This window comes from Silurus meridionalis, chromosome 26 (genome assembly GCF_014805685.1).
Source record: "Silurus meridionalis isolate SWU-2019-XX chromosome 26, ASM1480568v1, whole genome shotgun sequence".
NCBI classification, from domain to species: domain Eukaryota; kingdom Metazoa; phylum Chordata; class Actinopteri; order Siluriformes; family Siluridae; genus Silurus; species Silurus meridionalis.
Window position 1 is genome coordinate 12,487,989 of NC_060909.1, and position 18,407 is coordinate 12,506,395.

The 18,407-nt window shown below is 35.8% G+C and overlaps 1 protein-coding gene across 4 annotated transcripts in view; it reads right to left on the reverse strand.

Moving 5' to 3' along the window:
- Positions 1 to 255: 255 nt before the first annotated feature.
- cdh8 (cadherin 8) overlaps positions 256 to 18,407 on the reverse strand; it is a 152,868-nt gene continuing 134,716 nt past the window's right edge. For all 4 annotated transcript variants that reach the window (XM_046840660.1, XM_046840659.1, XM_046840661.1 and 1 more), the window contains 4 exons: positions 13,946 to 14,067; positions 11,248 to 11,359; positions 1,947 to 2,198; positions 256 to 1,720 (listed from right to left, as the gene is read on the reverse strand). In XM_046840660.1, coding sequence (XP_046696616.1) covers positions 1,227 to 1,720; positions 1,947 to 2,198; positions 11,248 to 11,359; positions 13,946 to 14,067 — 980 coding nt within the window. In that variant the 3' untranslated portion in view covers positions 256 to 1,226. The remainder of the gene's footprint in view (positions 1,721 to 1,946; positions 2,199 to 11,247; positions 11,360 to 13,945; positions 14,068 to 18,407) is intronic.

Sequence of the window (18,407 nt, forward strand, 5' to 3'; positions counted from 1 at the left end):
AGGGGTTAAAGTAAGGAAGGTTTCTCTCAATATATCATTTTAGTTATGATTGAATATATTGAAAAAGGTTTCAGTTGTCAATTGCACGGGGGTGAAGGTCTGACCTCTTATATAGAACCAGAAGTCATTTATGATATTTTGTTAATGTTTCAGTCATAACATATTAAGGGTGTCTTTTATATATATATATATATATATATATATATATATATATATATATATATATATATATATATATATATATATATAATCTGTATGATTTTCTAAACAAGAGGCATGAAATGACCAGGTGTAAACAGGATCGTTGATGACCTCTGCATGGACTGCAGTACAGAATTTCTGACATTAGTGATTACAGAAAGAGCATCGCAGTGACAAATGAAACAAAGCAGAAAAAAAAAGAATAACCAAAATGACACCATATTTTTATACCAGAAGCACAAAACAGACAATGAATATTCATATATTTATAAATCATACTACGCTAATGAAGTAAACACGATTGATGTTTTCAAAAAAGTTTAAATACAACTGTATTTAATGTTTGCTTCTGTTAAAAAGAAGGCCTCGTTGTTTCTACATTTCTCTTTTTGTCTTCAGTCTGTTGTAGGCTACTAATGTTCGAGTGTGAAATACACTAAGAGCGCGAATACAAACGGGCTGTATAAAGCAAGCCGCGAGGCTTTTCAGGAAATCCGGCCACTTGGTATCAAATGCTATCTCAACTAAGATCTATTAAAGCCAATATTTTACACTTATCTCACCTTTAAACACACACATACATTCAACATAGTAGACCATATATTGCTTTTGAGTAGATTTTGTAAGGTTCCTTTGCTTCCCCAGATTGCCAGGATAATGTTACAAAGATGTTTGGAACCATTTGGAGGCCTCAGACGTTCATCCACATCTGTGAAACTCTTACTGTTTTCCATCTTTCTCTTTACGTGACCAACAAGAACCTACATTTCCGGTGGTCACAGTGAACAAACGACGAGTCAAAAACACTGAATCTAAAAGACTCCACAAGAATCAGTGACCTCCTATGACAGACACTGTGGTGGTAAAGTTCAGCCAACTTTGATGTGGATGACTAACCCTAGTATGCTTGGATCTACAGTTTTCCAAATAAAAGGAGGTTCCCGCCATTTTGAAACAGACATGTTTTAATCGTGATCTGGCGAGCACCATGATGCAAAAGTCAGGAAAGTGAAAAAAGTAATGCTTCAAGTTTCTTTGTCGCTCTCACCCACTGAGTAGAGCTCTCCGAGTCTTCTAAAACGCGGACCCCACTCTCTGAGATAATCGAAATTCTGGTCCGAATCTGATGAAGAAGTTTCCAGCGAGCTCAAAGATCCAGCCATTGATCCTCGACCTTCATAACCGTAGATCTGGATGGAATCATATGGAGGTGCCGTGGGGTCATTATCAGCTTCGTGGAGCCGGACGTTAATAAACTCGTCGATGTCGACGCCATTGGCTGCAGGTCTGAGTCCGGCACGGACGCTGTAGCTCAGCTCGGGTTTGATGTCTTTGCGAGGCAGGAAGCCATTGATGCCGTCTGGGTTTTGCAGAGTGGCGATGTCAAACGCCTCTGTGTCCTCCTCACCACCACCCTCATCGTCGTATGTGATGATGTTTTCTCGAACATCCTCCTCATCTTTAATGATCAGCGGTTCGCTCTTGTGCCGCCGCAGGGTCACGAATAGAACCACGATCACTAGAAAAACAAAGTTAATCCAGATTTAGACAAACTAAATTATGCTGCACTCATTAACTAAATATAAACATATGTACGATGTACAATATGTACGATGTTTAAATGCAATGCATAAAATAATCTACTATTTTACTATAACTGTAATGTTACCGATTTGTTACACAGATTTGTTACATGTTTCCATCAGTGCCACACAGAACATGTGGAGGATTTCAGAAGCTCGTACCCAGCAGCAGGATGATGCAGGCGAGGATGGCGATCAGTGCCCCCATGCTGAGGCCGATGGGCAGGACGAAGGCCTCGACGTTACATGACTGAACTGCGCCATCTTTACTGCACCCACACACTCGAATGGTTAGTGTGTTGGTGCTGCTCATCGGCGGATCTCCGTCGTCACTCACCACGATAGGCAGCAGGTACACTTCCTGTTTCTGACGACGAAATGAGTCATGTTTTGCCAGGATGCTGATAGAATTGTCTGAGAAGTGGAAAAAGAGCAACCCTTATGGAAGATGTACTGGCTTTTATATATATATATATATATATATATATATATATATATATATATATATATATATATATATATAGTGTGTGTAGTGTAAAAAAAAGTCCCGATTTCTTTTTTTTTTTTTTGCATGTTTGTCACACTAATTAAAATATTAGTAAAAGATAACACAAGTGAAACACAACGTGCAGTTTTTAAATGAAGGTTTTTATTATTGAAAAACAAATTCCAAAACTGAATAGACCTATGTGAAGTGTTTGCACCCCTGTTAAAACTGTGGTTTATCACACCTGAGCTCAATTTCTCTAGCCACACTCAGGCCTAATTACTGCCACACCTGTTCACAATCAAGAAATCTCTTAAATAGGACCTGCCTGACAAAGTGAAGTAGACCAAAAGATCCTCAAAAGCTAGACATCATGCCGAGACTCAAATAAATTCCAAGTAATTGGGATCTATCAGTCTGAAAAAGGTTATAAAGCCATTTCAATGCTTTGGGACTCCAGCAAACCACAGTGAAAGCCATCATTCACAAATGGCAAAAACATGAAACAGGAGTGGCCAGCCGACCAAAATTACCCCAAAAGCACAACAAAGACTCATTCAAAAGGTCACAAAAGACCCCACAACAACATCCAAAGAACTGCAGGCCTCACTTGCCTCAGTTAAGGTCAGTGTTCATGACTCCACCATAAGAAAATTTGATTTTGTTTGATTTGAGAAAGAGACTGGGCAAAATTGTCTGCATAGCGAGTTCCAAGCCGAAAACCGCTGCTGAGCAAAAAGAACACAAAGGCTTGTCTCAGTTTTGGCAGAAAACATCTTTTGGACTTTTGGAAAAGTACTCTGTGGATGGACGAGACAAAAGTTTAACTTTTTGGAAAGTGTGTGTCCCATTACATCTGGCGTAGAAAGTAACACTGCATTTCAGAAAAAGAACATCATACCAACAGTAAAATATGGTGGCGGTAGTGTGATAGTCTGGGGCTGTTTTGCTGCTTCAGGACCTGGAAGACTTGCTGTGATAAATGGAACCATGAATTCTGCTGTTTACCAAAAAATCCTGAAGGAAAATGTTCGGCCATCTGTTCGTGACCTCAAGCTGAAGCAAACTTGGGTTCTGCAGCAGGACAATGATCCAAAACACACCAGCAAGTCCACCACTAAATATCTGAAGAAAAAACAAATTAAAACTTTTGTGTGGCCTTGTCAAAGTCCTGACCTGAATCCTATTAAGATGCTGTGGCATGACCTTAAAAAGGCGGCTTATGCTCGAAAACCCTCCAATGTGGCTGAGTTCTGGTTCTGCATAGATGAGTTGAGCAAAATTCCTCCACAGCGCTGTAACAGACTCATTGCAAGTTATTGCAAATGCTTGATTGCAGTTGTTGCTGCTAAGGGCGGCCCAACCAGTTATTAGGTTTAGGGGCAAACACTTTTTCACACAGGACCATGTAGTTTTGGATTTTGTTTTCCCTCAATAATAGAAATCTTCATTTAAAAGGCATGTTGTGTTCACTTATGTTATCTTTTACTAATATTTAAATTTGTTTGATGATCTGAAACATTAAAGTGTGACAAACAAGTAAAAAAAAAAAAAAAAGCCAACACTTTTTCAGAGCACTGTATTTTAATGATAACATGTACACTTTGAGACAAGATATGTGTTACCGGATCTTGGTTTTATATTCATTATTGCTTCAAAAGACATGGTAGGGCTTATTTTTGGGGATGTCATATTTTTTACCTGATACAACCTGTACTCTGATTGGTCATCTATTTACTATACCTCTCATACAAAGTCACCTGATTCGTTATTTACATATATTTCAGTAAATATATTGCATATTACCTGTATTATATTTATATTACAATAATTATTATAATATATTAATATTATATTAATATAATAATTTATTATATTAATATTTTATAATTTAATAAATCATCGTGTGTTGCAAAATATTTATGGCACTACCGTAAATGCCGACTGACGATCTTAACTAGGGCTTATTTCCGGGGAAAGAATGTATTACAGGATTTCTTCAAGAAATCAAATGTTCAAAATCAATAGGTAGTTCACAGAATTTAACTTTAGTATTCCTCTGAGAAATTAAAATCATACTTTTTTTTTTTTTTTTTTTTTAAGTCAATTACATAGCTACATGAGCTAACCTGGCAGAATTTGTTTGTGTATATATATATATATATATATATATATATATATATATATATATATATATATATATATATATATTTTTTTTTACTTTATACTGAAAATGATATCTTTAGTAATCTTTGCTAATGCTAGATATATAAAATAAGCTAATAAAAAATATTTTACAATAATTTTTTATATGCTGTAAAACTAGCTAGCTAATGTAAGCTTACTAGCTAAAATCTCAATAGGATGTCGAAGGATTTTTTTATTGTATTTTTACAATGTTCAAAGGTAAAACAACATGAAGAATGTGAAACTATGATATGATTTAGTATTATATCTAATGTAACAATATTTAGCAGCTTGCTAACACGATTTAACATGGCACTATTTCTGAGTATGTATAACATTTTATAATATTCATCGCTAATGCTAGGCAATATAATTTAAACTCTCTTTGAATACGCGGCAAAAGTACATCTGAGGACCAGGTGCCTGGAAACATTATGGCTATAAAATGAGAAGGTAAGCTGGAACAACAGGATAGAACATTGCAAAGCAGAAAACCCAGAAGGAGGCTTAAAAAGTAAATAAATTTGATTTGTTCTTCAGTGGTTTTGTAAAATATTTGCTGGAGGCAGAGCAATAAAACTCTGATCCTTGTGAAAATGTAGTGAGTGAGGGGGGAAAAGAAAGCAGAATAAAGTTCTCCAGCTTCTTCAATGCGTCTCAGTGTTCATTATCTACTTCTTCATCATCTTTTTGCTTCATATTTGTGCTTTATACTCCTGCAAGAATCTCCTGTGAACCACAAATGGCTTTCTAATCATCTAACAGTCTCAGACGTTCCGTATGTTCAGGGGAGAGAAACCGAATAAAGTAGGTGGAAAGAGAAAAGCTTCAAGGTGGCGTGAACATTAAGATAATGCAGTGATGAGTGGAATAAATGAGCTCCGGAAATGACTTTTTTCATCATGAAAGCCGTCCTCAGGTCTCAAACGCATCACCTTTATGTGAAAACAAAGTGCACCCTGAAGCAACTTTTCCCGCCGAAGGAGAATCCGGCACAGATTTCATTTAAGCTAATAAACACGTTAATGAAAAATACAAAGGTGACGATTTTGCGTCTGGCTAATATCAAGAAGCAATTATTTTCAAATACTTTCCATCCCTTTATCATTCTAATTAATGAAACATTTCCGGCTTTATTGTTCTCCATTAAAGGATACAGAATGAAAAAAATGTACCAGTCATAATATCTTTTTTCTCATTTTAACAGAGGAACAACAGCTAATCTCCACTTCCTTTTAGAAGACATTTTCACATCCAAGTTCAATTATTTCTAAACTTTCAGTGTCAAATATATCTGCTTGTTTTTTTGTTCACAATTAGTTTATTTTTACCTCACTGATTTTCTGACAGTAGTGCAGCTTCAAATCGCCTGTTTGTATTAATAAACTTGTTCTGATACGTTATTGTTTCTGTAATCACAGCTCATTCACAGGGATGTGAACATCAGATCAAATAAAATAACAAAAATGTGCGTAATCATCAATATGCTGACACTGACGAGAAATGTGTTTCACTTTAGACAGTCAGAGGACATACTATTTTTTGCCTTATGAATGACAAAAAAAAAGAGTTGTGGTTCTTTGTTTTCTACTTCTTCCTCTACATCTTGCTCTGCTTCAACATATTCTTCTTTTTCATTTATGTTCTTCTTTCTCCCTTTTCTATTCTCTTTTTTTTCTTCTTTTTATAATTATCAGCACAACACTATCATTTTCTTCTTCTGTTACTTTTTCTTCTTTCACTTTTTGTTCTTCACCGTTTTTTTTGTTTTTCTTCGTCTGCATTTTCCTTATCATTTTCTATTTCTTTTACTTTTTCATTTCTTCTCTTCTTCTTATAATCTTTCTCTTTGTAAAATAAGTTAAAGTATAAATCCTACCTGTTTGGAGCTCCTGTAAGTTTCTTCTCTAATAATAATAATTACTATTATATTATAATTTTTTGAAAGCAATTTTCACATATTTTTGTAAGCATTATTTAACATCCTTTATACATCTAGCTTTATTTTTGCTTCCGGATTTTGCTCCCTGCCATTTGACATTGATTTCTATCTTTGACCATTTTTACCACAAACCCCTCGGGGAACTTAGCGCTTCAGACTCACCATGAAAACACACTGTCCTTACATGAAGATAAAATGACCTTTTGAAGGAAAGGTTTCTTTTTTTTTTATTCAGAAAACTTGCCCATACAAGAGCGTTCATACGATACTCCTCTGACAAGCTGCATTATTTCTGAACTCGTACATCCCTATTTATTGCATCTTGTCTTTATTTATACACTGATCTCTACACCTCAGACTAAGACAAATTATACTATAACATACCAGGCAGTGCTTTTGTTTTTCATTTTTATTCAAATAAAAAACAAATCATTGATACGAATGCATTTGTTTCAGGTTCAGAGCCGACGCTGAATCTGTGGCCTGATTGTTTTTTGTGTGGCCGCTGATTTCTGCTCTTCAAGTCCTTATAATCTTCCGTAATAATAGTGGGTGCATCTACACTATAATTATTCCTTACCTAGTAATTACAGTTTTAAGCATTATCTAATCATTACCTTTGGCCTCGCTGTGGCAGAGCATTATTAAAGTTTCCCAGAATTTGAGAGCTGAATGAAATAGGAAATCACTGCCGTCTGCTGCTCTATTCTCAATCAACACTGTATTGAAGTGTGAGATCAAAGGTCAATTTCTTCATAACACGACTGAATAGTGGCTGACCTGAAAAATTCCCCAGACTCCTGCTTCATTTTCTCTCTTCTTCAGATCTCTTGCTAAAACCACATATTCTACATTCTTTTTAGAAAGGAAAAGAGTGTCGTCATTCCCCCCCCCCTTTTTTTTTCATTTTAAGGGCATGCTTCCATTTTATCCTCCTAGGATTGACATTGATTGTATTGACTGAAAGAGAGAGGTGTTGTTGATTTTCCGAAAGAAAGCTTGTCTTTTTCCTTCTGTTTTTTTTTTTTTTTTTCTTTTTCCTATTTTTTCTTACAGAGTATATCGAATGTTTGGAAGCATGTAGACTTTTATCAGTTTTTTAAACCATACATGCATGTTACTTTTCTTTCTATGCAACAAACTACGTTATGGAACAGTATGAAGATTTGACATACCAGCGGCATTTGGATTCCACCTCATGTAATGTTTGGACATTGGACCTCTTTGAATGTTCAAAGGCTCTGGCATGGAAAAGCTGGTGTTGGATCTATGATGATCTCAATCGTTAAGCTATTTTATGAGTTGCTCAGTAGCTCCTCGTTCCATAATCTCAAATGACTGTGTAAGACTGTAGAACGGACATTCCTCATTATCTTACATTCCAGTGCTCATGGTAGTTCTCACTCTATGGTGTTTTTTTTATTGTTTTAAAGATTTATAATCACACCCTTGATATCACCAAAATGGGGATGGGTTCCCTTTTGAGTCTGGTTCCTCTCAAGGTTTCTTCCTGATAACATCTAAGGGAGTTTTTCCTTGCCACAGTCGCCATGGCTGCTAATTATGAATAAATACCAATTGCTCACCACAACTCTTAAATTCTGTAAAGCTGCTTTAAGACAATGTCCGTTGTGAAAAGCACTGTAGAAATAAACTTGACTTGACAATATGCACAGATGTTACACTTTATTTTTAAAGTGAAATCTTCCCTTAGCATAAATAACTATTTACACACTAATATACTATTTACTATTTACATACTAATATAATACACTCTTTATACATTCATTGTTTCTCTAAAATTTTAGCTAAAATACTTTGCCAAGCCTTTTGGAAAACTTGGCATGTTGGAGATTTCTTTCTGACCTTGTGATTCAGTTCATCCCAGACCAGCTCAATATGATTTAGGTGCGGTGACTGGGAAGGCCGATTCATGATTGATAATATGCCAGCTGACAGTTTTCTCTCTAAATAACATTAACAGAGCTTGGACGTCAACTCTTCCCTGCTCTATTAAGCTTCCACCTCCATGTTTCAAAAAGTAAACAGTGAGTGTATATATACACATTATACAGTGTATACATTTTCGTATGAGGTACATTTGAGTCAGTTTGTCAAAATAAGCCCAAAAATGAATTGAGTTAAAAAGCTTCATTTCAATGTTCATTATTATTCTTCATTTCAAGTATTTCTTAGTATAAATATGGTTAGATATATAAGAGTAATCTGTACCTGGTCTTGCCAGATAAAAGCTTGTTTTACTTACAAACCTTTGGCAGAGAAAAGAGCTCCTTATGGGACACAATCACTACTGGTTACTGCTGATTATTAATTGCTTACTCAGCCATTAAAATAGCTGTTTTTGCTCTTAGAGATTTCTCTAGGCAAAATACTTGTTTACATACACAAGATTTTAAGATGCTAGCAATTAGCAAACTAGTAAAAAAACATAGGTAAATTATCTTGTATGAATGGACCTTTCTGAATCGATTTGAGGAAAATTTTGAAGGAAAATTAAGTTCTTAAGTTAGAACCAAAAATGTCAAATTTGTACTCATCTGCTTAATCCTTCAGTGTTTTTTTTTTTCCTTTTATCTAGTTTGTTGCATGTTAAACACATAGAACCAAACAATAAAAGACTAGGTGTTTCCAAAGTTCTATAAATTGAGTGATTTTAATAATCTATTAATATACAGGTAGTCCTCTTTTTACGATGGAGATACGTTATGACGACCTCATCGTAAGTCAAAAATATCAAAGAAAAAAGTCGAAGATGGTGCTATGACTGTGACAGTCTTTCCTGCTTCATGCTGATTTATAATTTTTATTTCCTGCTCCAAACTGATGGCTTTCCTCTTCTTATTTTTCACTACCAGCAGGAGACATACTTGGGTGCTTGGAAGACTTTTGCTTTTATCACTAAAATTGCTGTTTGAAACACACAATAAGAAACTTTACTCCGTCGACCGCTGGCGAGAGCGGGGCATCCCACAGGGCAAATGATACGCTCATCCCAGCTGCGCGTCCAACAAATCATACATCGTACGCTGCTGCCTGTGACTGTTGCGTGAAATTTGTAATATTTTTACTATTTTGTCGTATCGCTCTCGTCATCGTAAGATAGAAAAATTGTAAGTCAAACCATCGTAACTTACGGACCATCTGAAATTATAAATCGCACTAATCTTGGTATATGTATGTATACTGTACGATGATGACACCTGATGAATTGTAGGCTATGAGCTGTTATTTAGCTATTTTAATGGCAAGTCAAAAAAATTTAGGTAAGCCATAGAATTTATGAAAGTCAATGTCTGAGAATTTTTACAGGCTCTCTTTCTTCGCAGACAATAGCCATCTTTGATTAAAATATTATACCACCATTTATGTGTCACGATTGTTTCACGTTGGTCATCTTTCCTCTGGTAAAGCTCACATATATATATATATATATATATATATATATATATATATATATATATATATATATATATATATATATATATACATTAAACATGAGACATTAGCAAACAGTATTTCTTATTTGTTTTGTTTTTTTTGTTTTTTTGTTTTTTTTATAGAGCGGACATTTATTTTATTTTATTCTATTTTTTTACAATTATTTTTTGTGGAACCTGACTTCACTTTTCCTTTCTTTTATATCTTTTTATTTTACATTCAAGCAGGTATCATTCTGTTTTAGAGAAGGAATACATTTTTCTCCCCTTTATCTTGGAGCTGTTTTCCATCCTTTTTTTGCAGCATGCTTAGTTTTTAGTAGAAAATCCAAAGCTTTTTTCAGTCTGGATCTAGAATAGGAATTTTCTAAAGTCTGACTTGATGATAGACAGAAGGAATGATACAACGAGCAGAGTGGCTTTTTTCTGCGCAAGTAACCTACGCTCAACCGTCTTCCTGCTAAATGACACGAGACACAGAGCTCACCAAAGCAATCATGGTATTTAGCAAACAAATTTAGAGCCATCTGTCACAGCACTATGGCTCTTAACAATCTCCCACACTGAGCTGAACCTCAAACGCTTAGTAGAAGCACTGCTCGGATGCTGTTCATTTGCTTTCTTTCAAAAAGCAATGGGGAGAAAAGATACTAGCTGATGTCCAGGCGAATGCACAGCTGCTAACTTTTAGGTACACTAATTCCGACAGATCTCCCCTCCAGACACAATAAACCCACCGGATTGGGTTCGACACGAAAGACAGCATCTGTGATGTTTTCTGTGTTCTATGCAACACATGACGACAAGATGAATAATGCAACTATTATACTGCATACTTTGTTACACAGACCTGAATAACTCCTTAGTGTCTCAAAGTCAGGAATGAAGAGTTTTACACCACTGCGATCTTCAACTCTGGATTCTGATTGGTCAGAAGTGTGTTGTTTCATTTTCCAATACTGTGAAATAAGTAACAATTATTCCACTTCATCACCCAGCTTCGCCTGCACTGCCCTGTGTAGATTTACTGTTTGTCTTTCTCTCTCTTTCAATCTCTTGTGCTCTCTCTTTATATCTGGCTATTTCTCTCTCTCTCTCTCTCTCTCTTTATTTCCCCTTTATTTCTGCTCTCATTCTGCCTCTTACTCTCTTTGTATTTTATCTCTCTTTATCTATCTTTATATATCTCTCTGCCTTTCTTTTTGCCTCAATCTTCCCACCTCGGTATCTCTCTCTAGGTATGTCTTTCTTTCTTTCTTTCTTTCTTTCTTTCTTTCTTTCTTTCTTTCTTTCTTTCTTTCTTTCTTTCGCTGACTGTTTGTCTAGGGTGTTTTGTGTGTGTGTGTGTGTGTGTGTGTGTGTGTGTGTGTGTGTGCTACTTTTTCTCACCTAAGTTGTTTTTAATGGTGAAGTTTGGGTTGTTCAGCATCTCCAGTCTGTAGTGGAACATGTGTCCTTGAGCTGGATTGTCTTTGTCCATAGCGCTGATGGTCTGGATCACCTGTATATACACACACACACACACACACACACACACACACACACACACACACATATATAAGTCCTCATTCATTAAGACAGCAGCCTGGACATGATGAAAAATTTGTTCCATTCACTTCTGAAACTCGAGACCTTTATCCACGCTCCATGTGCTGTCATTCTCACATTTTTTTCCTTGTCCTTCTCCGTCCATAAATCTGCCAGAGTGGTTCAGGACAAACCGTTTCTCTTCATGATGGACGCCTCATTCAAAATGCGGAACCTGACACAATGCTTGTCCTTGTTATTTTGCCGAATAGAAAAACCCGACAATGGATGCAGAAAGTGAATTCCTTAGAGTAGGGAACTGTGAATGACGCAAAAGTTTGAGATAGCTAACGGACCCTTTATCCTGAACTTGATACTAAGAGCCTTATAGTTGTACAGAGACCTTCAAACTCTGGTTTTATCTGGTCCAATCCTGGAATAGAAAAAGGTACCAAACTGAACCTTGTTTTTTAGGCGAGAATCCCAAGGGTAGAGGGTAGACCATTTAGAATTCTTTATAAAGTGAACACTGGTGTGTTTATGTCTTAAAACAAGGGCAGATTTGATTAAATGCAGCAATAACAGTTCAAGGAGAGTGAAAAGGCAGGGTGTTTATAGGCTGCTTCAAAACATAATTTAAAGCGCTTTTATAAATATGCATTGTTTTACTGATCTCTAATAAGCAAGCCTGAGGATTCAGTGGTGGTTAAAAACTTCCTGAGACTTCATGAGAATGAACAATTGACAGAAAACAGAGAATGGGGGATCTGACAACAGATAGTGGGATTGTAAACCATTAATGTATTCTGCTCTAGAATAGTTACACACATTATTACATACATTATTACACAAAAGTAGTATGAAAGAATGCTCAAAGGATTTTGGTTTGAACTCAGACTCTATACATGTGATTTACGTAGGGAAAGTTCGGGGTCTTTAGAGTAATGATAAGTTGAATGTCTATGCTTTGGTTTCAAATCATTTAATCACCTGAATGTAACATAGGCTTTTTATGGTATAGTTCCACTATATTGTTTGAAGTTTGTGGACACCTGACCATAAGATTTGTGTATGTTTTTGAACATCCCATTTCACATTTAGTTCCCATTGGCTGTTATAATAATTTCCACTCTTCTAGGAAGATGTTCCACTAGATGTTGAAGTGTAGTGTGGAGATCTGTGGTCATTACTAGTCAGGATTTTATGTAGGGTGATTTGGCCTGGGGTGCAGTCTAAATACATTTCATCATAAACGTGTTTCATAAGAATGAGGTCAGAGCTCTATAGCAGGCCACTCAAGATCATTTACTCTAACCAATGTAAACCATATCTTCATGAAGTTGGATTTGTGCACAGAGGCATTATCATGATGGAGCAGAACTGGATCTCCTAGTTCAAGTGAAGGAAAAATTAAATGCTGCTACAATAAAAAAAAAAAAATGTGTGGTACAAAACTTTGTGGTACCAGTTTGGGGAAGAACCACAGACTGGTGGATCTGGAAAAGTCAGGTGTCCAAACACTTGGTAGCAGCATATTGGACAGAGTTTATCACCAGCACCTAGACTGATGCCTTTTAACACAATTACTTGATTAAACTAGGAAAAAATTCAAGGATAGAAATTGCAAACTGGAGGGAAAATATAATTTTATTTGCTGTCAAATGTAATATGATGTAACATAAAAGCAAGAATGAAAAGTAGAGTCAGGATTTTAAATAACATTTAATTTACTTGGCTGCTTAGGATTCTGAAAGTTGGCCTGGTTCTTTCTTCCCAAAATTGGGTCTATTTTATTCCTTTTCTATTAAAAAAAACTCCTGTTTCATAGGTATATGCCTTTGGAATCAGAAAAGTCTATGCAACCAAACACAAATAATAACCCAATAGAGTGCTGTCTGTAAAGGTTTCGATGTGTGTAACATGTGTGTTGCCTTTAAAATATTTCTATGTTGGGATTTTGTGACTTTAAAGCACAGACACTAACTCTAAAGGTGGATGTATAAAAATGCACTTTAGTTCAGAGCTTTTATTTTTGATAGTCAGGGCAGATTGTGTCTGATGCTGCAACTTGCAACTTTGAATTTCTGACCTCTGGCTAAGAAAAAGCAAATAACTTCTGCATTTCAGAATTCCTTTGCAGAAAGACATTAAAGTATTCAGTTGAACACGTGTCATGGTGTCAGCATGGGGGCTTGCGCAGTCAACAGTAAATAAAAATTCAGAAGAGTATTAACTTGTAATTGATCAAAATATTTACACTAGTTGGTTAAATCTATAATAGTAACATTTTATACTTTCAATATTCCAGGAAACTGGTGCCAATGCTCAGAGTTAGCCATGATACAGAATCCCTGGAGCTCAAGAACTTTGCTTTGTGGTGGCGCAATAGCTTCTGGGTTACTGATTAAATGATGTGTGTACTAGGTTCTCTTTTTTGGTTTTACGTTAAGGAATACCTAAACAGGATAAACCAAATAAAACATTTAAACACAAACAACGTGTGATTAAACGCAAAATGAAAAGCAAACACAAAAGATATATAAGAGAGATGATTGCTTACCTGACCGGGTTTTCCATTTTCACAAAGAAAAGCTTCGTACTCGGTGGGGAATTCAGGAGCGTTGTCATTTATATCGAGCACTCTGATGGCCACTATGGCTCTGGAGATTTGGCTGTGGTTCCCTAAAATTAAAGAGAAGATTGTAAAACCGAAGAATAAAATGTAAATCTGCTGAAAAAGTACATGTGCACATTAAATATGGCGTACACATGAATTTGCAATGCACATATCATGCTAAATTGGTAGATATAAGGTTTAGTAACATCAAAGTCATATGTGGTCTGTTACCACAAAGTTGCATATATATATATATATATATATATATATATATATATATATATATATATATATATATATATATATATATATATATATATGCTTTTTGCATATAAGTGAAAGGAATGTATTATTGTTGTTATTGTTATTAGTATTATTAGTATTATTTTGTTGTTGTTGTTGTTACAATAAATGTTTATTTGTATTGCATTTATTTATTTGTTTATTGAAATGTTTTTGCAGCCAAAGCACACATGCAAATCATTTCTGTTTTTCTCTTTCACATTATTAGGCACCTCATCAGTCCAAGAAGTTACATTTCATCAAATATGCAAACAAGGATTGTGATTACAAACCTGGATCATATTTCATGTACTTTTAAAAAGTCCCCTGTACCCACTACCCCCCACACACACACACACACACACACACACACACCCACCCACCCCCACACACACACACACTCATGTTTTATACATAAGGTTAAAAGCGATGAATATTTATGAAATGGTGGTAACTGAAGTTGAAGAAGAAAATAAAAGGCAGTTTAATTAGATTAGTTTTTTTTTTTTTATTAGAATTATTCTTTCATCGCTGCTAATTTAAAGTCCCTTTTGAGGACCCTGTAAATGATTGGATTTAATCAGTGTTGCACCCACTGACTTTTATCGCAATTATCATTTCGCTCTGGCCTTTGGCATGCCTATAGCTGCTTTTAGAACAGATTCCTTGAGACCCGAGATAATAAACCACGCATCGCATCGAGCTAAATTACTGACGACGTCTAAGTGGGATTAGCAGCGAATCATCAAGCTTTAAATGTCAGACAAGTGAAAGAACATGTTAACAATGCTACTTCCAGCACCGAAATTCTCTCGAAAAGTACATTTCATTAGCAAATTTCAAGAAGTCACTGGTAAATGGCTGGATTTAATCACACACAGAGGATTTTTTAGTTTTGACTCCAGACAGAGTGGAGCTGAAAAAAGAACGATCCACAAAACCACCAAACACAGTGCTGCTATTGTTGTTTTCAAAAAAATGCACATCAAGTGAAGAACAAATTGTGATTTATGATATGGTACATATGATATGGAAGGAGTCTCCAGTGTCAGAGCTAATGCTATAATGCCAAAATAGGTGTTTCCCATCAGCCAGGATTTTTGTCATATAGTATTTAAGTCACAAGTTGCAGCTCACTCAATGTCTTCGCTTGTTTTTGATGGTGGTAGTTGTCTGACACCCAGGTTGTGGTTATCGTGTACTCATGCCTGCTTATTTCCTGTGTGGGTTGATTGTCTTTATGTTTCTATGGTTTTACTGTTGTGTTTTTATGCTTCTCTGTGCTTTCTTTTATGGTTCATTAACTTCAGAAAGAGCAAAGAGAAACTGATGAGGGAATAATCGTTTACAGCTGCTATAATGTAAGCGACAACGGGTTTATGAACGTAATACAATCCGGAAAAAAAAGGTAAAAGTACGAAAGTGGTATGAACTCAATGTGTGCAAACCCAATTTCAAAAAAAGTTGGAAAAAATGAAAATGTAAATGATGAATGCAATTGTTAATAATAGTATACTATTTAACAAACCAAATTCATGCTGAATTGTTAATGCAAGCAAAACTGAATTATTGCAAAGGTATTAGAATATTAATAATAAATTGTCCAAAAATTTATACAGTTTAATTAAACCTCATTACATGCATGGTGTGCAGATGAGCAAAAACGTCTTTCATTAAAAAAAAAAAAAAAAAAAATTCTCCAAACAAAGAAGATGAGGATCAGGGTATAAATGTACTGATTCCATTTTGTCCTAAGTTTTCAGCTCCACAGACATGAAGATGTGAGCAGAGTGAGAGGCGTATCTGCAGAAACACACTGTGTTTAAACAGATTTCTTTGTCACTGCGGAATATAAGACATTAAAGACTTTACACTCGGGATTTGCTGTTAATTGTCCCGAGCAGTGTTTAATCTGTGTGTGAAAGAGAGACTACATAACTTCAGAATAATGATCCCACTACGCCTTCAGATAGTAATTCGACTTCTATCGTACAGATCCAGTCCTGCATCACGCTCTGAATGGAAATAATGCTGTACATGTGCTTTGTGGCGCTGTGGCTTCATGCTACACTGAGCTTTGTTTGAAGGTGTTTTCTGCTCTCAGAAGCTTGGAAGATACCAGGAAGAACTAGGGTTGAGCATAAAACCCACTGTCATGTCAAGTTGGAGTTTAATAAAAAGAAAAATAATGGTTTGGGTAAAAAGAATTCAGGAAATTGAGGTACCATTTGCTGTCTTTAAAATTTGTATTCAAATGATTTATTTATTTTAATAATTCCTATTACGCAGAAAGATTTGATTCATTAGGGTTATTTTATTTATTCATATATTTTTGAATATTACATTTTTCATGCCTTATTCCACATTATTCGGAAGTCTCAGGTTATTTATTTTCACACATTAATGACATTAATTCCCTGCTTATTTATATGTAAATGGAGCTTTGCTGATACTTTTAATAGTGTTGTATAGTTTCAATTACATGAAACCTGTCAATGTTAAATATCATAATTAAAGACTACTATGTATTCATGCATTACAGTGTATCCGGAAAGTATTCATAGTGCTTCAGCTTTTCCACATAAGTTATGTTACAGCCTTATTCCAAAATGGAGAAAATTCATTATTTTCCTCAAATTTCTACAAACAATACCCCCAATGACAATGTGAAAGCACCTTTGGCACCAATTACAGCCTCAACCATTTTTTTTGGGCAGTTTCTTCTTTGCAGAACCTCACAAGCTGCATCAGGTTAGATGGGAAGCGTTGGTGCATAGTTATTTTCAGAAGTTCAATCGGGTTCAAGTATGGGCTCTGGCTGGGCCACTCAAGGACATTCACAGAGTCGTCCTGTAGCCACTCCTTTGTTTTCTTGGCTGTGTGCTAAGGGTCGTTGTTCTGTTGGAAGATGAACCATCACTTCAGTCCGAGGTCTAGAGTGCTCTGGAGCAGGTTTTCGTCAAGGATGTCTCTATACATTGCTGCATTCATCTTTTCCTCAATCCTGACCAGTCTCTTAGTTTCTGCCTCTAAATAACATCTCCACAGCATGATGCTGCCACCACCATGCTTCACTGTAGCGATGCAAGACATGACACTTGGCATTCAGGCCACAGAGTTCAATCTTTGTTTCTCATGGTTTGTGAGTCCTTCAGTTGCCTTTGGCTGTCATTTGCTGGTTACTTAGGAGTGGCTTTTGTCTGGCCACTCTACCATACAGGCCTGATTGGTGGAGTGCTGCAGAGATGGTTGTTCTTCTGGAATGTTCTCCTTTCTCCACTCTTCTGGAGGTCTTTCAGAGTGACCAGGTTACAGTGTTAAGGTTACCTCCCTGACTAAGGCCTTTCCCCTCCATTTGCTCAGTTTGGCTGGGAAGAGTCCTGGTGGTTCCAAACTTTTTTAATTTACGAATGATGGAGGTCAATGTGCTCATCGGGACATTCAGTGAGTTCTGTACCCTTTCCCAGATACAATACTGCCTCTGAGGTCAACAGACAATTCCTTGGACTTCATGGCTTAGTTTGTGCTCTGACACAACTTTGGGAACGCATAAAGACAGGTGTGTACCCTTCCAAATCATGTTCAATCAACTAAATTTACCACAGGTGGAATCCAATTAAGTTGTAGAAACATCTTATAGATGATCAGTGGAAACAAAAAGTAAAATAAATTAATTAAATCCATTTTGGAATAAGACTATTACATAACAAAATGTAGGAAAAGTGAAGGGATGTGAATACTTTCCGGAGGCACTGTATATTTCATTTTAGGTGTCCAATTTCTTATTATTATGTTGGTCCCTATGAATGCATATAGACCAACGTGATAAGAAATATGTTGGAATCCTAAACCATCACTGTTTTGATCTGACATTGCCGGTATAATCAAATTCAGCTTGCTTTATTTATTTATTTATTTATTTATTTATTTATTTATTTACCTATCTACCTATCCATCCACCTATTTTCTTATCCATTCATTCATTTGCCTATTCATTTATCTATTTGCATGCTGTCTGTTCATGGCTGTCACTGTGTCTCAGTGTGGCATTGCTGCTGTAATTAATGCAGCATTTATCAATGTATTTAATTATTTGTCCATTATTTATTCATTTAAGATTTAG